The sequence below is a fragment of the Cryptomeria japonica genome, chromosome 8 (genome assembly GCF_030272615.1).
Source record: "Cryptomeria japonica chromosome 8, Sugi_1.0, whole genome shotgun sequence".
Classification (NCBI taxonomy): domain Eukaryota; kingdom Viridiplantae; phylum Streptophyta; class Pinopsida; order Cupressales; family Cupressaceae; genus Cryptomeria; species Cryptomeria japonica.
In genome coordinates, this window is record NC_081412.1 from 465,031,166 (window position 1) to 465,053,695 (window position 22,530).

Consider the following 22,530-nt stretch of genomic DNA (forward strand, 5'->3'; position numbering starts at 1 on the left):
AGTCTATGTCACTATGATACGTTGATATGTATTGAACTTTTATTCATATGTTGCACTTGGTTTTTGGTTTATGCTATGATACTTGCATTTGTTGCTATGTATTACCAAAAATATTTGATTTATATATCATGGAAATCATATATGTTATACAAATTTGGTGTAAATGTGTGTTTTTGAATTATATATAAAAAAAATGTATTTTCAAATGTTCGATAAAGTTGCCAAGTTTTGCCGAGTTTTGGCGAGTCCCGAGTTTTTAAATTTTTTTGGCCTTGCCGAGTTATTGCAAAATCCGAGTTTTTCAAGCTTGGTTTGAAGGATTAATAAACCATGTTCCATTGGGATGCAACCCCCCACCCCAAAACAAAAGCCAAATGTTTCTAGGATAGGGACATCCTCGAGACACACAGAATTAGGGGAAACACAACCCACTCCCCCCACTTTTTTTTTCCACCACATATCTAGGTACATTTCCAAAATTTCCCCCTATTTTGTGAGACTGCACAGAGACTCTAAGGCATCCCCAAGACCCTAACCCTAATCGTGCCAATAACTCTAACCCTAATGATTTACGGACTCCACCCAAACCCTATGTAGTCACAAAATCAGTTTTCTAAAGAATGAAGATTTGGTTAGAAATAGTAAGGACTTGATGTTGCAAAATTATAGAGATAAAATTATGCAAATGGCATGCTCCATGAAGGTTTGTGTGGTTTCAAAGGCCTTAATTTAGGCTTGATAGCGAGGGTTCTGCAACTCAACCTTGTTGGGGGTACTACCCCAAACCCCCACCCACTATTGCCCCACTACCATCTCCCCACCATACCCAAATCTAGGCCCTTGTTCCTCAAGACCTATTCCCACATCTCCCCAATTGTAGCATCCCCTGTCCTGTTGCCCCTTTAAATTAATTTGCACTGATTGGCATTTTGTCAAACACTTAGCATGAATTCATTTTGAAGTCTGATTTTCAGTTACTCTGAGTTTATGCATTGTTTTTTCTATTATTGCCAAATGCAAATAGAATTATGCAGAAAGATAGACAAGAATACATAAACTAAATTCACAACTTGGGTATTCAAATCCAACTTAGTTCACTTTTGATATCAATAAATATGTCCAAGCATTACAATCAGATGCAAATATCAATGCCGACCTGATATGTCTTCAAACAGTGAGAGGTATTCAATCCTATTACTGCTTCCAAACTTGGCATTCGATGAACAAAAAGAAGTCCAGTCAAACTCTTATTTTCTGTAGCATACACCAATCTTTACCAGCAGTCTCAATGCCCAGAAATGTTAACATAAACCCTTACTATGCAGCTCCCAAGTGGTACGACACTTTCCAGAATTACTTCAGACCTGAATGTGACTGCCAGTTGGTGTTATCAGACCTGTACGGCCCCTTTCCCAGTCAAAAATACAGCCCTGCACGTTGCTTTCAGTGGCTGCTTAGTCCTGTATGGCCCTCTCAATGGTGTTCCAGATCAGAGCGACACCTTTCCAGCTTTGTATGGCTCCCACAAAACTCACAGCAGAAGGTAAATTGGTACAGATAGCTCAGGAAGAGTTAGTCTCAGCAACATTAATCCAAAAACAGTCCCGACTTCTCAAATCGATCACCGTGAAAGTATGCAACTCTTTCAAAGAACATGAACAGCTAATAAAATTAGATTTTACCTTGATGCCCACACAATTTCCCAAACTGTGTCTTCCAACAGCGTAGGAATTGCTAGCAAAGAGGGATTTCGTCCTCCAAGCCCTACAATCAGATTCTCCACCAAAAATCCAATAGAATAGAAACATAAATCCACCAAGCATGCCTGTAAGACAGCTCTCAACTTCATTTTATAGCTTCATCTTAGAAGTTGCTCATCCACCCTGTGAATGTGGGATAAATAACTTCTTTTTAAAATATCACTTCTCACTTAAGTGAATAAAGAGTCCCTTTTAATAATAAAGTGACTATATAAATAAATGGACTTTAATTTAATAGTCACTTTATTAATTTAAACGCCCTTTTTCCTTTGAAAATGACCCTTTCAATAATATAATAATATTTTGACGCTTAAGGTCACTGTTTTATGTGCCCAAGATTTAAAACCTTTCGCCCCAGTTCCAATGAGCTATAACACTAAGGTTGCAATTAAATATTTTAATTAAATTTAAGCAACCTTGGTAAAATAATTTAAAAAACTCATTAATGCACCAAATTTGCAAAACCTTGTTAGAAAACATCGGAATCAAGTTCCAATTGCACCGGAGTGATCTTGATGACGAATAATAGCAAACGAGACCAATCGGGTGACTTACTAAAAATAGACGGCTTCTTCAAGATTCTTGGAGACCAATCCAAAGGCTAGAAATCACTTCGGAAAGTGGCGTATAACTTCAATAAAATAACTGAGCTCATCGGAAACATTAGATTACTCATCTGAACAAGCTGACGTGAACCCAGAGTGTCAGCTACTACAGCTTGATAAAGAACCTGAAAAATTGGGGACATTACACCAATCTTGAGACTCCATGAAACAATAACCCCACTTTCTAAACTAATACCTCTAAACTTTAGCACAGAATATCTAGATGATGTGGTTAGTAGGGGTGTAAGACTACAATACGAAATGTCGAAAATTATTGGGATTTAGGTGATATTCACCTAGGAGAATCCTAGTAGATAGAGTTTATTTATAGTTTTCTTTCTGATGGAATGCGATGGAATGCAGTGAAATGTGGTAAGTTTCCAGATTGCAGTATAGCATTTTATGTTGATTAACATGTGATTTGTGATAGTGGTGGTTGTGCATCATACATGGTTTGTCCACATATGGAGATGTTGTGACAGCCATCACAAGGCATTTAGAAGAAAAAATTCACCATTGAATAGATGTGTAGCACTTGCTAGAATCATGATCAATGATGCAGGTGCACTTGTTACAAAAATGGTGCACATGTGAGCATGATTTGTGGGTTGGATAATATCTTGGAAGATGAAACAAGGTACCACAAGCAATCTATAGTGAACTTATATTTGTATGTGCAAATCACAAGAGAGAAGCCAGTAGTGGTGGTTATACAGGAAGCATACTAATACTAACAATTAAACAATGTGACTATCGTTTCATAGTGTGTGACGACAACAAAGTTTACAAGGACCTTGTCCACATGGAGACTTCTTACTTGCTGGTAAGTGCAGTATGCTGACATCATATATGTATAGAATATGTTAACATAATTTTTAGTATTCTGCGAGTTAGTTATACAATTGAAAAATTGGTATTCCCATGAATACTTTTATATATAACTGTTTGTGTAAATGTGCCATGGTTACTCAAGGCCATGAAATATATTGTAATAGACACTGAAGACATTTTGTACATTGTTGGTGTGTAAGCACTTGACAAATCCCACAAGAAGTGTATGTTGTCGATTGAGACTCTGTGAAAGGTCTTTGAAAGCCCTTATTGTAACACTTATACAATTGTGATGCCCTTTTGTGGTGGATTTTTCTCCTATAAGGGTTTACCACATAAAAATCTTTGTCCTGTGTAATTTTGTGACTGCGTACTATTCCATCACTTCCATACATGTTGCATTTAGGTTTGGTACATGTTGATTTCTAACTGAGAACATAATCTTAAGAATTCATTATGCTAGTTTGTCAGTCATTTATAATAAGGGTAAAAATCCCTAGAATTTGGTAGCAAAGAGCAAAATGATTGTTTGGGTTGTATATAGTTCATTGGAGTGCAAACCCTTGCATGTGCAATGGTATAACCCTACAATCGTTAGAAAGTTATTATTAGCATATAGCTAGAATCAATTAAATATTCAAAGGATTTTGTGACAAAATAGAACAGCATTAAATCTATGGCAAGCACGTTGAGATCTGAAATTGACAAGTTCAATGGTTAAAACTTCAAATTATAGAAGTTGAAGGTGGAGGATCTTTTGGTGGAGAGAGGTCAATGGGTTACAGCATCTTCTTCTAAAAAAAATATAAGTATGTCTAAAGAGGACTAGTTAAACAGGGTAAGAAGGCTAGAAGTAAAATCCAGTTATGTCTTTCAGATTTTGTGTTAATGAATGTGTCCCAAGAGTAGACAGAAAATTCACTGTGGAAGAAGTTGGGTACACTATAACAGTCCAATAGCCTAGTACATAAACTTGTTTTAAATAAGTTATATTCTTTAAAAATGAGGGAATGTGACTGTGTAACTAATCATTTAAATAGTTTTAATGTGATAGTAAGTCAACTCACATCAGTAAGAGTCAAGATGGGTGAAGAGGACAAATGCATTTGGTTACCTTGTTCCTTATCAAACTCATGGAATAACTAAGTAGTAATGATAAAACACTTGAACTCGAAAATGTGATTAGCATTTTGATAAATTAAGAAATTACAAAAGGGTCTATCAATGATAAACCTTCAAGGTCCTTGTGGTTAGAGGCAGATCAAAAGAGACGAAAGGTAAGAACAAGACAAGAGAAAGGAGTTCTAAGGGAAAGGAGAAATCTAAATATCTAGGTAAGTCTAAAATAAAATATTGGAGTTTCGACAAAAGGATCACATAAAGGAGCATAAGGATGACTTCTCTGATAAGTCCTCTGATACTGATGAATATTGCAATGATACTCTTAGTTTTGTGTCTGTTAATATTGTTGGGCGATGATTGATTGTCAATTGATGCAAGTGCTTCTTTTCATATGACACAACACTACGAGTGTTCTTGAAGTATACCAAGAGTGATGAAGGGCAAAGCGTTTCTCGATGACTACAGCTCTTTGAAATTGTTATTTGGGAAAAAGTCTAAGTTGTTTTCATGGATGGAGAGTATGGACACTCACAGATGTAGTGCATATACCAAGTCTGGCAAGAAACCTTATGTCTGTGTCTACAATGACTAATGCAGGAGTTCATATCACTTTTGATGGAAAATCAAAAGGGTGTAGATCAGCTAGAAATAATTTGATACTTTCAAAAGGAGTGTGGCATGGTACTTTGTATAGGCTGGATGCATCAACTTTATCCAATTGTGCTGACGTTACTACATCTGAATCAAGAATACTGCAGCATTTGTCATTAGGTCATTTGGATGAGAACGGCTTAAAAACATTAGTAAATAACAATTTGGTGTTAAGGTCTTGTTGATTGTTCTGATAGTTTTGACTTTTGTGAGCATTGTGTGCTAGGAAAGCATAATTGAGTGTAGTTTAACTCTAGAAACAGCAGAGCGAAAGAGATTTTGGATGTAATACACAGCAATGTGTTTGATATATTTGGATATATTTACTTGGATATATCATTCTAGGTATACTTGGATATATTTACTTAAAGTTTTTTTCAAGTTTAAGGAATTCAAAGTCCTAGTTGAGAATCAATCTATTAGGAAGATAAAGGTGTTTCACAAATAATGGAGGTGAATTCTGATCTAAAGTGTATTATGTAAGCATGTTGAATTTGTGAACCAAAGGACTACCCCATATGCACTGCAACAAATTGGGTGGCAGAAAGTTTGAAAAGTACTTTGCTTGATCAGGCTATGAGTATGTTGAGTAGCACGAGCCTAGGACAAAAGTATTGGGTGGAGGCAGTGGGCACTGCATGTTAATTGAAGAACAGATCTCCTACTTCTGCACTAACAAACAAGATATAATATGAAGTGTGGACTGGAAGAAAACCAATGATAATGCATGTGTAATGTCCCTTTTTGGGATTACCCTAGATTTTTCCCCTAGAATCACAAGTTCAATTAAAACAAGAGGTGTAATATAGTTAGAATTTAAACTTTACCGATAAACATGTCTTTAGCAAGCTAAAACCCAGGAAACAGTACTGCAATCATGTTAGACAACATATAATTCCACGGCCACCACTATTTCAATAAGAGTTAGGGTAACATATAATGCATTAATATTATCAATTATTTCAATTCATTTGAAAATATCATTTAAGAACTCAAGAATCAATAGTTAAATTCCACCATAATAGGGTTGGAGAGGAAGCATGTTAGGGTGTCCTAACTTCACCACATCTAAGTCCAAGTGCATGGAGTAGCCATACTCAACCCCTTCGCCCCAAATGGCAGGAACTCTTGTCCATCCAGCATGAGGTGGTCTACTTAGAAGGGGCAGACGCACCTGCTCCCCTAATCATTACTCCTCAATAAGACACCCTAACTTCACCACGACTAAGCCCAAGAGTGCAGAGTATCCATACTCGACCTCTTGGCCCCAAGTGGCAGGAACTCTTGTCCATCCATCATGAGGTGGGCTACTTAGAAGGGGAAGACGCACCTGCTGACCTTATTGAGGTTCCTCCCTAATCCTTCCATGATATCTTATAGGAGATTCAAATAAATAAATAATTACATATATGAATTCTATCATAGCAAAGAATTAATAGACTATATATTCAATTATAAAAATATAGATAGACTATATATATGCACAATGAAATCTTCTTATTATCTACCATACCACAATTGAATAATGCTGTTGCACTTTAATGATATTTCTGATCTGTTTGATATATCAGATTTGCAGATTGCTTGATCTCTTAATAGTTGCAGATAGAATTCTCTTACTTGTTCGATGCCTTTGATGCCAATAGTGATTTGCCTTATATACCTCTTCAATTGGAATGAAGGGTCATGTCCTCTTCCAAGTATACAACCGTTCCCAAGGCTGTGTTCTTTCACAACTGTCACGTGCCTCTTCTAAGGATTGCTGTATTGTTAATTTGCTTTAGTTATTCTCCTTAACAAATTGCCGATCACATGAAGGTTTTATTTGATCGACCAAATGCAAGGATGCCAATTCGAAGTCTTCTTTCATTTCTTTACCCGTTCTTCCCTTCCCAGGAAGACGTTTGTTTACTAGTATGCTGATCAATGGATCGAATGCTTAGCAAGCTATTATTTAGAAAATTGTAAAGTCTTATGGAATAAGACAATTTTATGGATTATTTAATTAGAATGGTGATGATTATTGTGTTGTAGCCAGGGTCATGACAATATGAGGGTATTTGACTATGAGGCACTTGTTCAAGTGCCTGAGTGGTGGTCCAAATCGGATCCCAAAGTTATAAGGTGTATTTTAACCAATAATGGAGAAAATGTCAAAGGTTACAAGCTTTGAAATCTGAAAACCTTTAAGTTACTCTACTCTAGGGAAGTTACATTCAGGGAGATTGGTGTAACTAAAAGGCCTAAAGTTGTCTAGTCAAAGGATATTGAAATTAAGAGGGTGCGTTTTAAAACAAAGGAGCAACAAAATGTATTGGAAGCTGAACAAGATAGTGAGCATAACACTTTGGTAGAGGAAGAGAAAAGCACATTTAGCACAAACTTTGAAGAAGAATAGAGTGCAAAATCAATAGAAAGTTCTTCACTACAAACTATCAAGTCTATTAGGCAACAAAGATCACCTGAAAGGTAACGTTTGCCAAATTTTCATTGTGTCTTTGCTCTAACTTGTACTAATAGTGAACCAAGTTTTATGGAAGAAGATTTCACTTCCAAAGAGAAAAAATCTTTGAAAAAAGCAATGGATGGGGAAATGGTGGCACTAGAGCAATGTAAAACTTGAAATTAAGAGGGTTCATTTTAAAACAAAGGAGCAACAAAATGTATTGGAAGCTGAACAAGATAGTGGACATAACATTTTTGTAGAGGAAGAGAAAAGCACATTGAGCACAAACTTTGAAGAAGAATAGAGTGCAAAAGCAAAAGAAAGTTCTTCACTACAAACTATCAGGTCTATTAGGCAACAAAGATCACCTAAAAGGTAATGTTTGCCAAATTTTCATTGTGTCTTTGCTCTAACTTGTACTAATAGTGAACCAAGTTTTGTAGAAGAAGATTTCACTTCCAACGAGGAAAAATCTTTGAAAAAAGCCACGGATGAGGAAATGGTGGCATTAGAGCAATGTAGAACTTGAAATTCAGTTGATTTGTCTGAAGATAGGAAACCTATTGATTGCAAGTGGGTATTCAAAAAGTAGTTCAAAGATAATGGATCACTTGGGTGGTATAGGCATGGTTGGTGGCAATTGAGGGAATAGCCTTCGGTGAGGTTCCTCTCTTGCTGGGTTACATTCAAATTTTGTTATCTATTGCTATGGCAGTTGATTTGAAAATTGAGCAGATAGATGTCAAGATAGCATTCTTGTATGGAGACTTAGAGTAGGAAATTTTCATACAACAGCCTAAAGGATACAAAGTGAAAAGTAAAAAGAAACTAGTTATAAGCAGCAATCTCCATGGATGTGGAACCAAAAGTTTGATACAGATGCTAGAATTGGGTTTTGGAATAAGTGATGCTGATCATTGCGTATACTTCAAGAAGGTAAATAATAATATTTTGGTTATTGTTTTATATGTTGATGATATGCTTATCACTGCAGACAAGAAGCATTAATTCAAGAACTTATAACTCAGTTGTCTAGTAAGTTTAATATGAAAGACCTAGGAGCTACAAGATATTTTCTTGGAATGAATATATGCAAGAATAAACGTAAAAGGAAACTATATATAAACTAAAGAATGTATCTTGACACATTCTTGCAAAGATTTGGAATGCAAGACGGTAAGCCAGTAGTTCACCTCTACCAATTGGCACAAAGCTAAATATGGAACAATGTCCAAACTTTACAAAGGATTTGGAGTGCATGAGAAGGTTCCTTGTGCAAATTTGGCAGGCAGTCTCATGTATGTGATGGTCTATACAAGAACAAACATTGCCTAAGAAGTCGGAGTTCTAAATAAGTTCACGGCATAGCCAAGTAATGAACATTGAACACATGTAAAAATGAGTGTTCAAGTACTTGAAGGGAAATCTAAACAATTGTTTGTTTTATCATGGTACTAACAATATGGTCAAAGTGTTGAGTGTACACAAATTTGTTAATTTTGATCGGGTTGGAGATCTTGACACCCAAAGGTCTACAAGTGGATATGTGTTTATTCTATTTGGTGAAGCAGTAAGTTGGATGAGCAAGAGACAATTATTAGTTGCTTTGTCAACTACTAGAGTAGAATATATGGCCACAGCACATGCTTGTAAGGAAGTAGTATGATTGAAAAGGCTAAGTAGCAATATTGGTTTTAAGGTATGCGGTCGGGCTCTCCTACTCCAAGTCTTGCTCCCATACTCGATTGGGCTAAGCTCAGGAATGGCTAGGGAGTGTCCCAACCACCTTAGGTTCCCTCTGAGTACGTTGGCATGCCCACAAGGAACCCAAGACACCTAGGACACTCATTGGCCACTCCCAAGACACTCACTAGCTGCTCCCCGAGACACTCCCTTGCTGCTCCCAAAAGATCCTGAACACTCCCACGGGTGGGCATAGAAAACAAAATGCCCAAAAACAAATTAAAAGGTGATTTTTTAAACTCTAAAAACATACCAAATGAAAAAAAGCAACCTAAAACCTAAAATGCACCCCTTATTATTTGTTGTTTGACAAACACAACTCCATTTCACACAAAATTGTTCTTGCTAAGTCATTTTTGCATTTTGAAAGGTAGTTGGTTTGGGAGAAAAATCACAAAGTATATAGCTTGCACAAAGAATATATATTCATCTAGGGTAAGTATTTTAACTAATTCTTTTAGTTTTTTAATGAAAACTTTCAATTTAAAAAAAAAATCAAATTTAAAAAAAAGTTTTAAATTTTTTATAATGTTTTTTGGTGTTTGTTTTGGACTTTCATTAGTTTATACATATTACAGGATTGCTTTTTTTTATTTTATTAATTTCTTACAATAACAAATTGCAATCTATTTGGAATGGCCATGAGTTTTTACATATTATAGGATTGCTTTTTTTTATTTTATTAAGTTCTTACAATAACAAATTGCAATCCATTTGGAATGGCCATTAGTTCAATTTCAGTGGTACATTGAATCAAATGAACAATTTAAATATGATCAAGCATCTCCTCTATGGAAATATGTTATGATGCTCGAATAACTTCAGGGAGATGGGGCTTTTATTTGGAATTGTAATAAGCATGGAGTCCAATTTAAGAGGTCATATAGTCGAGTGAAATTTTGCTTATGTGCTATAAGTGGGCATGGAATTAGAATATGCAAAGGGAAAATAAGAAGGGGTTGCCAAAAGAAAAAATTATGCCATTCATTAAAGAACAAGAAGAAACCAATGCAGGGGGATCACCTGTTAGTGTAACGGTGAAATGGTTGCATTGTTTATGGTGCAACCAAGGTTCAAATCCCCGCCTGGACCAAAGCAGTATGTTCATATACCGATTTGATCCCACCTTGGTAGGCGAAATTGATAGCGGCTGATCTTGGAGGACTTACAGGTGATCTTGGAGGACACGTGGACTGACTAACCATGCTTGACCCCTACTGGGTTGGTGTGCTCGTGGACCCCGTTCCTCGTAGGCATGTGTTTCTCACGGATCCAGTTTCTCGTTGGCATGTGGTGCCCATGGACTTCTGTCAGACCCACACGGGTCTTTCGTGCCTTGCGGTGCTGTATCGGACCCACACGGGTCTTTCACCTCTACTGGTTCGTGGTCCCTATTGGGCTACCCTGCTCGTGGTTCCGCACTGTTGGTCTCGGAGATATAAGGTTGAGGAAGGCATCATAGAGAGATAAGGGTGTATGAACGTTGTAACAACTGAGGATGAGGCCCCTCAAAAATGTGGTCTCACTGGTTCATAGCTCTAGTCAAAAGAGATTATCGATCAAAAAAAAAAAGAAGAAACCAATGCTATGAGAGAGAGCAAAATTAAAATCTCATCCTTTAGGTAGGAAACATCATTGAAGACATTTACAGATCCAATAATGGCCTCCCAACATCCTTTCTTGGAGAAGCCCTCCATCCAAGAAGAAAATCTCTCTCCTTCCTCTTGCAAAAGAGGCCCATTGGTTTTGGCATTTCAAAATGAAACAAGAGACGTTATAGAGGAAAAAATTACACTTTACATTTATGCCAATGGTCTTCCTTTCAACGTGGTGAGATCACCATCTTGGTGGGAAACACTAACGGGAATCAATAATGTACCTTCTAGTTTGATAGGTTTTGTGTATAAAAAGGTATACACCACTTTACCGAAAAAATTTAAAAAATTGTGAAGACAACACTCAAACCAATTAGAAATTCATGAATTGAAATGGGAGTGTCTATTATTTTTTATGGATGAAAAGATTGTAAAACCAAACTTTAATAAAGGGACAATGATTTAAAAGATAGTTGATTGTGAGAAGCAAATCAAAGATGCAAAATTCATTTCTAAAATACTCATTGAGTCAATAGAGATTTTGGGTCCTAAAAATGTTACTCAAGTCCTTACAAGCAATGCAAAAAAGTGCAGGGCAGCAGATGCTTTGGTTGAGGAAAGCTATGCGTAGTTTTTTGGACACCATGTACTCAACACTCCCTTAACTTTGTGATGCAAGCAATTGGCACTCAAATAGAGTGGTCAAAAGCTATATACATTGAGGGTGAGAAAATCCAAATGTTTGCGATAAACCATCATATGTCACAAGGCATTTCAGGACTTTCTTGAAATGTAATTGTTGAAGGTAATTTAATTTATTTTATTTTTAGATTTAATTTATGTCATGTTTACTTATATTTTAATCTATTATTAACAATAACTTTTTTACACAACATTAGGTTGTTGTCACCCAATTTGCATCATGCATGATTGTTTTGAGATGCCTTGTGAAGATGCAAAAGTATTGGGCACCATGGTCATTAGCCACCAATGGAGTATTTGAAAGAAATCAAATTCAAATAGGACTTGAAAGGTTAAGTCATTGATCCTAGATTACGATTGGTGGGCTCATGTGAACAATGTCTCGAGTTCCACTAAGCTTAACATGAGTATGATCAAGTTTGTTGCTATAGATCGGAAATGTTTTGAGGAAATCTGTAATGTCCCCTACGGTAACCTTACTTAATTTGCCCTAAATTTCCCTAATTAGGCTTTGGATGATGCTTGGAAATGTGTATTGTTGAATTAGTATCTTAATCTTGAGCTTGCAACCAACTTAGTATAAATAAACATAAAATTCAATAATGTACATATAGAGTTACAATTTTCAAGATATTCAATAAATGCCTTTGAAGTTCCATCCAAACAATTCATCACCATTATGGAGCACCAGTGGGAATTCATACAAGGCGCCTTTGAGCCTATCCAACAACCACCATACTGGCACAAAAGCACATCCGTCATTCTAACTCCTGCTTAACCCAAATGGATCTTTGACTACTTGCCCTCCTTGTATGTACCATATCTCCCCTCTACAATGGAATGACTTATTGGTTGGAGTTCCAAAGAAATCATTACATATAAATCATATATATGCATATTAAGAATATGGAATAGTAACTGTAATATCATATTCTATAACAATGATCCCCAAGACAATATTATAGTATGTCATACCACAATTATAAATATGGAAATTCAAGCTACTTAGAACAAGGTTTATATCTAAATCTGACGATGTTTCAAAGTACTCGTGACTGTACTTTTGCCCTAAGATCTGAAGATATATTGGATTGATTCCCAATGATCAAAACTACTATCTGAAGATGTTTTTTTATTGATTGATGCTCAGTACTCTAAAAATATCTTGTTCTTCAATGCCTTTCTTAAAAGGATGGTGAGCTATATATATATATATATATATATATATATATAGAGAGAGAGAGAGAGAGAGAGATGAGCAAAATTCCCTCTACCTAAAAAGTGGTGGGTGGGAGGAGATCGTGAGCGGGCTTGCTAACCCGAATTCTCACTAGGAATAGAAGGGAGCCTCGCTAACATTACCAATTCCTCTCTATCTCTAAGATTCTATTTGGCCAGGGTCTAGGACTAAAGGGGCCCACTCAAGACCTAGCTATGGGGATCCATTGATTGGTGGAAAGGGAGTTCATCCAATGAGATATGGGCTCTTGAACGATGACAATGATTCAAAATCCTCGGGTCCCACTGGGCTATGTTTGAATGGTGGAGAAGTGGAACGTATCAAGCTTTTGGATCCGTGGATCCAGATGCTTGAATCCAACTCAATTTCTTCGCTACGTATCCCCGAGCCCCTACTTGGAGCAACTCCAAAGCAGTTCTCTTGGTGAAAGAGGGGGAAAGAGACCCTAATTCCTGCCATTATGATGGGGCAGTTTAGGAGCATTTCTGGGGATATAGGTTGGGAAGAGACCCTAATTAGAGACTAGTGAATGGGACAGTTTAGGGACAGTGACAAGGGGTAGATAGGTTGGGAAGGCGCCCTATTAATAGTCTCTTTCCTGCCTCTCACTAAGTCGGCTTCACACACATTGGTCGGGATCAATGGACTAGACCCGAAACAATGTCTACTAGCTACTAAGGCCAGCAAAGAAGCCCAACTAATCAGAAAACAAGCCACTAACAAGGAATTCACCCTATCTTAGCGTCGGCCTCATGATTGATTGACCATATTGACCGACTATTAAGAGAAGCCAGCTAAGAAGGACAGATGCTCATAAGAGATGCCCATAATACAAAATAGATTGACTAACTAGATTGACTGATGTAAAGGAGGGGCGAGAAAGATTGAAGGAGGGGAAAGTAGCAATACAGCGCATGAAAATGGCCTTTGTAGCAGTTTGATGCTTTTGAAAGATAACCCCAATCAAGGGTTGTAACGCTTGTCGAGAAAGGTTACTAATAGCTTACTAGAACTATAGAGCTACAGTTACTTACTAAGATTCTCTCTAGACAGCCAATAGCAGAGGTCAAGTTACTGATAGAGCTATAGAGCTATGGTTACTTCTAAGATTCTTTCTATACTAAATAGAGCTATATAACTATGGTTACTAATAGCTTTAATATGGATATATCCTCAAGAGATTGAGAGAGAGATAAGTAACTTAGGTATGGAGTCGCTCTCCCTTAGTAGGCCCCCCACCCACCCCAATCTATAGCCTCCCACCCACCCCCATTGCCGATCTAAGTCGTCCCCACCCAACCCATGGGTGGGATAAGCCCTACTATTATAAAGGGGGGTGGAGTTAGGTGTATGACGTATAGAGATTGCCCAACATGCATGCTCGATTCTAGCCACTATTTTGGCAGCCCCCTACAATTCTAATGGGGCCCCATTAGAACCATATAATTTTTTATAGGGGGGCCCTAAAATTCTATGGACTGCCCGCCCTACAATTCGGCTGGAGTGGGAGGGAATAGTTATGGTGAGCGGGAAGCCCTTTATTCCATTGTTGTTCGCCACCCTTCATTTGAGGAACATGCTTTCGATAGTTAGCGGGGGAGGGGGCGAGCAGTTCATGCGAGCCATTCACCTGCCATTACAATAGCTAGAATCGCCCATAGAATTGTAGGGTGAGCAGTTCATTAATAAGCTTATATATATATAAGTATGTCATACCACAATTGTAAATATGGAAATTCAAGCTACTAAGAACAAGGTTTATATCTAAATCTGAAGATGTTTCAAAGTACTCATGATTGTACTTCTTTTTGCCCTAAGATCTGAAGATATATTGGACTGATTCCCGATGATCAAGACTACTATCTGAAGATGTTTTTTTATTGATTGATGCTCAATACTCTAAAAATATCTTGTTCTTCGATGCCTTTCTTAAAAGGATCGGAGCTATATATATATATATATATATATATAGGTAGAGAGAGAGAGAGCTATATATATATATATATATATATATATGCGATGAAAGGCGGTGTAGGGTGGTGTCCTTTCCAACGAAGATCCTTCTCCCAAGGGTGGTGACCTTTACCTGAATAAACCGTTGGAAACTTAATGAAGTTTGTTAATAGAGATCACTTCTCATAATGAATTGCACCTCCTTTCAATACATTATCTTCCTTCTAAATATCATTTGCTAGTTCATAGCAAATGAATCGCCGCTTATTGTATATTAATTGCAACTCCTAAACTCTTCAACATTAATCTATTTCTTGAGATGCATTCATTACTGCTCATCTACCATATATTATATGTGTCTTCATAAATACTGCTCTTTATTTAATCACTCTTTGCATTATTGTAGGGTCAGATTAGGGGAAGAAATTGTGAAGTCTTACTATCGTTAGACATTTTCTTATTTAGGTTCTTTATTAGATTAGGAGCGCGACAAAATCTATGATGGCATCAACCCCATGATAGAAAAAATAAAATTCATAATAGCCCAAAAACAGAATGACCCAGAAAAACATTTTTCCAAAGTCTCAAAAAAATCATTCATCATTGCTAGAACAAGATCAACACACCATTGCATCTCCTTGCATGTGCATTATCCCCCAATTTTATAACACAAAGATACTTTCTTTGCTATGGGGAACTGCACCATATTGAGATAGTTTGGAAAGAGTTTGGCAGTTTAATCTCAAGACAAGATCATAGTTTTTGTGCTCTCTGAGACCAATACAAGAAAAATGCTTGTGCATGGTGGTAACTCCATGAGCAAGATTATTTGTTCCTCTGGCCTCTTGCAATCAAGGTTCTAGTAAGCATTTTTTATTTCTTCTTTTTTAACATTCGTAGACTTTAGTGCTCATCATTCTTTAATTTTGTTTTACATTTTATTTTTTAGTTATGTTGGTTTTCTCTCCAATTTCAATAGGTTGCCATGTCTTTGGCTGAATATAATTGGAGTACATGCACCTTTACCCACTCAATAAAGTGTAACCAATTGGTTGCAAAAAAGGCAAACGATTTGGTTTATATCCATTCCAACTTGTAACTCCTATCACATAAGCCAAATGACTACAATGAAGAGGCAACGAAGAATTGGGATATAGAAACTTAGTGTACCAACTTGGATGCATCTATTGTAGAGCTTGCTAGATTCAATATAGTTGTTGGCAAGGCTCTTACACATGATGTACGTAGTAGAAGTGGCTCAAATGATGTTGAACCAAATGATGACTTTGATCTAGATCCTTTTGATGAAAGATTGAAGACCACTATGCAAAATTTTTATCGTATTGTTTTCAAATTTTTTAATTGCAACAATTTTCATTTGAATCATCCTAGACAATTGATATAAGGCATATTATTGAAATTTTGAGCTATCAATTGACAATTATCTTTATCAACCATTGTCAATGATTAAGTATCATACTATCAAAGATTCAAAATATAATGTTATATAATAGATCTGTATCAAATGTATTTTAAATTCAGTATATTTTTTAAAATTTTTGCATATATATTATACAGCCATACACAAATGCACTGTACCAAAAATTAAAAAAAAGTTGCTATATCAATGTGCAAACACCCCATACCTGTACCCAACCCCATACTAGCACTGACAACTTAGATTTTATGAGTCAAATAGTGTTGAAGTGTAATTCACAAAGTGCATTTTGTTTGGCTAAGAATCTTATTTGCCATGCAAGGACAAAACATATTGATGTGCAATATCATTTGTGAGGCAGATGGTTAAAAATAGGAAGTATAGATGTAGAAAAATGATACTCAAGTAAAACATTGCAAACTCTAACAAAACTTGGGACGAATACAAAATTTATATGGTGTAGAGATGAAATTGGTTCGTCTCATTCTAGAGCATGAGGTTAATCTCTTGGGTTGAAATACCAGAGTATCTCCTAGATTAAATATCAATTGGGAGAATGTTGGGATTTAGGTGATATACACATCTAGGAGAATCCTGGTGGAAAAAGTTAATCTACAGTCTGCTTGGTGGTGAAATGTGGTGAGTTTCTAGGATTGAAGTATAATTTTATGTTGATTAATATGTGCTGACATTATGACAATGGTTGCGGTGCATTACATGGCTTGTCTACATATGTAGATGTTGTGACAGCCATCACAAGGTTTTTAGATGAACTCAGCATCATGTCCTCTTAATGTACAATGATATTTTTCTAAAATAATTTGGTTGCAAATCAATATAATAGTTAACAGAGTTCTGAAAACAACACTTTATTATAAAATTGCTCGCCTTCTACACGGTGGAGATTTATTGCAAGTCTGATTGCAAGGAAATTAACATCTTACAGGATTCTTAGAAATAATAAAATGACAATCCAACCTCAATCTCTGCTACCAGGAGTCTTTGTGCCCAAACTGTAATAAAGTCCATTGGTTCACACCACCTTGCAAATGTTTTGCCCGGAAACTTTCTGAGTTGTTACTAGTCTGTGTTACAATCTGCAGTCCTTAACTCATGCCCAGGAAGCTTCTGTCTGTAATTATCTATCCTAGATGATGCTGATTTTGGCTGTCAAGCCAAACTGCTATGTTGTATCCACAAAGACCTAAAATGAACTGCTAATCTCAGATTGTTATGCTGCAACTAATAAGGCGTTGGAGCTGTCTGGTAGCTAACCTTGCACTGAAATTAATAAACTGGAAACTTTAGACCCTGTGCAATTCCTAAACTAGAATCACCAACTAGAAGGCTAAGGGTCTTAGTCCGTTATCTCCTTTTGAGATGTTCAAGGGTTTCTGTCCTTAAATCTCAATTCTCAAGCATTCCTATGGGTTTCCAACTTTCCATCTTGGGACTGTGTGAATAGGTACTCCAATGAGGCTTCAAGAGAAAAAAGATCATCTAACTGTTGTTCCTACTGCCTATGCTTGTTTAAATAGGCATATATGTCCCTAATGTGGTGGTTGCTAGCCCTAGGGTGGCCACCTCCTTACTCTTCTTTTACTATTTTTCTGAAGAATCAGATCCTTATCTAACTGCTGGGTGGCCACTTTGTTCCTTTTTCTATTAAGGCAGCAATCTCTTCCTCATTTCTTTCTTTTTCTTTTTTTTTTCTTGTTTTTTCTAATATTTTCTTCTTTGTTACAATACTTTGATGGGAACATGACAAACCTCCCTCCCATAATTGCTTGTCCCCAAGAAATGCAGATTTGGATACTCTGAAATTTCCAGACCTTCGTAGGTAGCATAAGCTGCGAGAAGATTCTTCAATCTCACAAAGTATTCTGTAGTGCTTTTGTTTTTTCCGTTTCTATTCCCTGGTGTCCATTATGGCATCGGGTTAAAGAATTAGTTTGCCCTTGAAATCCAAAGGTGGTAAAGATGTAGAAGGTACAAAATACTGCCCAATCACTTGCTTGAAGCATGATACATGGAAACATTATGGGTTTGCACCCTTATGGCAATTCTAGCTCATATGCCACAACTCCAATTCTTTGTATAATCCTAAATGGTCCATGAAAACGTGATTTGAGATGTTCTACTCCACTCATTTGGAAAGATGTTTGTTTGTAAGGCTGCAATTTTAGGAAAACCATGTCCCCTATTTCAAAAGTTCTGTCAGTTCTTCATTGACCAGCATTTTGTTTGTACTCATTTTGAACTTGCAATAAATGTACTTCACTCGTTTGAATCAAATCTTTGGCCCCTCACCCCCTACCATTTGAAATGACCAAAGCAACATAAGTTGGAGCATCATAACCATACGAGGCCTTGAAAAGAGAAATATCAATAGACGTGGTGCATTGTACTGTAATTGTATTCCTCTAGGTAGAGAAACTTGACCCATGCCTTTTTCTATCACAAAACATAATTCCTCAAATATCCTTCTATCCATTTGTTAACCATTTTCCAGTGTTCCACGGAATTTCCTGACAAGGCGACACAGGTAAGCAGGGGCAGGTTTTTGGGATGGGGGGACCAAGGGCCTAAATTTGGGGACGGCAAGGGGATGGTGGGGGGATGTCGGCAAAGTAGTGGTGGCAAGGTGGTGCTGATATAAAAATGGAGGTGAATTGAAATCTTCAAGGCAAAATATGCAATAAAACATCTCTGCGAGCGCCCCATGAAAGACCAACTAATTTTCACGAAGTTAAAGGTTGCAATCAGTATGTAATGGAATGTGACATATAGCAAACAACCCAATGGCATAACTGTCAGAGGTGGCGAAAGTGGTGGTGTTGTGGGGGAACATTTTCCCCAAGTCCCCAAATCTCAAAAACGTCCCCCTACAGGGGATGCAGGTTTATTGGGGGGGACAAGTCCCTGTGAAATACTGCCATTTCCATTTGGCAATCTGTTTGTGGGTGGCAGCTTGTGCTTGAGGGAATGCAGCACCCACTAACTAGAACAGTTATTACAAATATAGACTTAAAAATCTACTGTCACAATCACTTACAATTGATTCCGGCAACCCATGGAATTTGAAATTTTCTTTGTGGAACAAATCTGCCACTTGTGGTGCTTTGTTATCAGCTGCAATAGGGAAGAAATGTCCATATTTTATTAACCTGTCTGCAACCACATAGATACAATCCTCACTCAATGCCTTTGGAAGTCCCGGGATAAAATCCATGGATATACTCTCCCACTTTTGTTCAGGAATGGGTAAGGTTTGAAGCAAAATGACTGGAAATGTCTGCTCTGACTTGTAGCAAGTGGAACATTCATGTACATGCTTGGGCACTTCTTCTTTAATGCCTTTCTAAGAAAACCTTTCACTGATCTGCTTGAATGTCCTACTAGGGGTTATAATGAACAACTTCTAGGATTTTCATTTTTAACTCTGAGTCAAGGATCAAGAAGATTCTTACCTTACACGTGATAAGTCCATTGACTACCTTAAATCTTTCATCACTGGATTTTTTGTCAAGAATATCATAGGAAAAAGCATCTTTGGCGTATTCAACTATTAACAAATCCTTCCAAACAGTAGAAATCTCAAAAATGGAGCATATGTTTGGCATCCTAAAGAGTGCATCAGCCAATACAATCTTTTTCCCTTTAACATATTCAATTTCAAAATTATAAGCTTGGAGCTAACTTACCCATTTTAGTTGGCAATCATTAAGGTCTCAGTGCTTTAGAAAGAATTTCAAACTATTAGGATTCATCCTCACCACAAACTTGCCATACACTGGGTATTGCCTGATTTTTGCCAAGGCATGCATGATGGTGAACATTTCTTTATCGTAAATGGAGAATCCTCTTTCTGGTTCCTTTAGCTTCTAACTCTCGAAGGCTATAAGATAATTAGTTTGCATTAGCACCACTCCAATTCCTTATCTGGATGTGCCACATTCAAGTATGAAAGGAAGTGAGAAATTCGATATTACAAGGCAAGTAATCATTATCACCTTGAGCCACTCAAATACACTTTGTGATTCATCGTTCCAAGAGAATGCTCCCTTTTTGGTTAGATCAATCGATAGGGTAGTCAACTGGGAGAATCCACAAAGAGATCTTCTCTACTGGCTACAAAGTCTCAAAAATCCACTTAACTGTGTCAGCGGCTTAGGAATTGGCCTAGTAATGATGGCTTGGATCTTTTCCGGATCAACTTGAACTTTTCGAGCACTTAAAACATGTCCAAAGTACAAAAATTCAGCCATTCCAAACTCACATTTGGATTCTTTAGCATATAAGGATTGCTGTTCCAAAATCCCAAGGACTTCATTGGCCAAATGCCTCAAGTTCCTAAGCCCACATGAAATCAAATTACTAATAAACTTTTCCAATATTTTTTTCAATTTCTAAATAAAATTGAAACAATTATTCATTTTCAAACTAGGAGAGTCTTTTGAAGAATGAAATGAGTTTAAGGATTAAAAGTATCATGAGAGAGACATGTTCAAATCCTTGGAATTGGATAAGATACCACATCTAAGTCGGGGTAATTTTAAGGAAACCTTAAAAAACTAAATAGCATTTACTTGAAAATTTCCTTGCATTTATTAAACATTCTATATGTTTTATATATAAAATTGGCGAATTCAGGAAGAAGAAAAAATGTTTAACGAACTTACGAGGCATCTTCAATTGCAAATATCTCCAAAATGCAAATTTTTTGGGGATCTAAATGGGAACACATTGGCTATTACTAAATATTAGCAATTAAAAATATCCCTACGTCTAGCTCCATGGGTACACATAAATGAGGCCAGTGAAGTCCTGGATGAATTACAATCCAAACTCCCTGGCTACATACAAACAGAGCTTGTAAAATCGAGGGTGAATTCAAAAATTAGGGGAGCGTAGGTACTGGATGAAGTTAATGAATGAAATGCCCCTGGGTAAACCTTTTGATTGTGGCAATTAAGCAAACCCCATGGAAGAAATTCCCAAAATTTTCCCAAAAAAATACAAAATTTAATAAAGAAAACTGGATTTAAGAAAAAGCTGAGAAATTAAGAGCCAAAGTTTTAGCTACCTGCATCCTCTGCGTTATCAACTCCTTAGGCACCATCACAGCTGAGGACACCAAATTACCCATTGCCCCTGCAACAGGTGGTATTGCCAATGACGGAACAATTGGCTTGCATTTAGACAAAATAGCCTTGCCAAATTCACAGGTTCCAAAGTATATGGCCGAGGATATAGCAGAGCCCACCAGAACAGCCGACACTCCGCTATACAACCCTGCAATGCCCTCCTTCTGCAACACTTTGCTGATAACGTCGAAGGAGCTCTTGTAGACCTGCGAAGCCCCTTGCGTTTGAAGTTTGGTCTTCACTGTGTCCAGTGGATGCAGGCATACATAAGTAAATGCCCCTGCTATTCCCCCTGCACAAGCTCCTATTATAGCTTTTTCTGCTACAGATAACATCATGCTGTAGTTGCTAATATTTTTTTTGTTGATAGATTTTCCATTGGTGAGGGTAGTTGAACAGAACGAGATGAGATGCGGGCCATTGTCGAAATCCTTTAAACGACTGTGATTTTTCAGATTAAGGGTGATGCAACTTTGGCCCTGCCCTTTCATTGTTGCCTTGCTATTGAATTTGGAGATTTACTCCCTTGCATTCATGTGAAAAAAGTTTCCTCCATCCGATTTGGTGGTGAGATTTGAACTCCCAACCTCTCAAATGCTCTCCAGAGGTTATAAATACAAAGCCTGCAATTTGTTTGTTGGATAGAATGTTTAGAGATTAAATTTCATTTATTTTTTATTTATTTTGATATATGTTAATATTTATATTTTTAATTTTGATATATTTACAATGTTAATATAAAGATAGGAAAATAGAATTCAAGTTTTATTCTATAAGCTGTAAAACGAAAATTAATATTTGTATTCTTTTAATACAAAAAATTGAGAGATATTACCCCGGCATCTAATACTTATCTGATATATTTATAGTGTATTATGGTTAGTATTTTTTAATTATTTAAGATATTTTGAATTAGTAAATATTTGTGATGGATTAATTTTATTTTTGTTATGAAAATAATTTTAAAATAGTTTAGAAGTTCAATATTTGCAATGTTCTTCATTTTAATCTTTCTATATACAAAACTTCTCTAGTTTAATAAATGTTATAATAATTGTAATTGTATATTTTATGAGGTTATTCATTAATAAAGAACATCATAGACCTTTCATTCAAGCAAATATTTAGCTTTTTTTAGATGGGTTATAATCTATATTTTGAAGTATCTTTTGACCTATAAAACTTGTTTCATCAATTAAAAAATATAATTTAAATTTTTTCTTAAAAATTTGTTAGCTTTGTTCTCTCTTGTTTCACAAAATCTATGTTGGAAGTAAAGATTAAATTGAATTAATAA

General features: G+C 36.5%; 1 protein-coding gene across 1 annotated transcript in view; it reads right to left on the bottom strand.

Moving 5' to 3' along the window:
• The window catches only part of LOC131034958 (protein MITOFERRINLIKE 1, chloroplastic), a 29,017-nt gene extending 7,130 nt beyond the window's left edge, over nt 1-21,887 (bottom strand). The window contains exon 1 of the mRNA XM_057966575.2: nt 21,173-21,887. Within this exon, the coding sequence (XP_057822558.2) occupies nt 21,173-21,724 (552 nt within the window). The 5' untranslated portion in view covers nt 21,725-21,887. The remainder of the gene's footprint in view (nt 1-21,172) is intronic.
• Nucleotides 21,888-22,530: the final 643 nt, after the last annotated feature.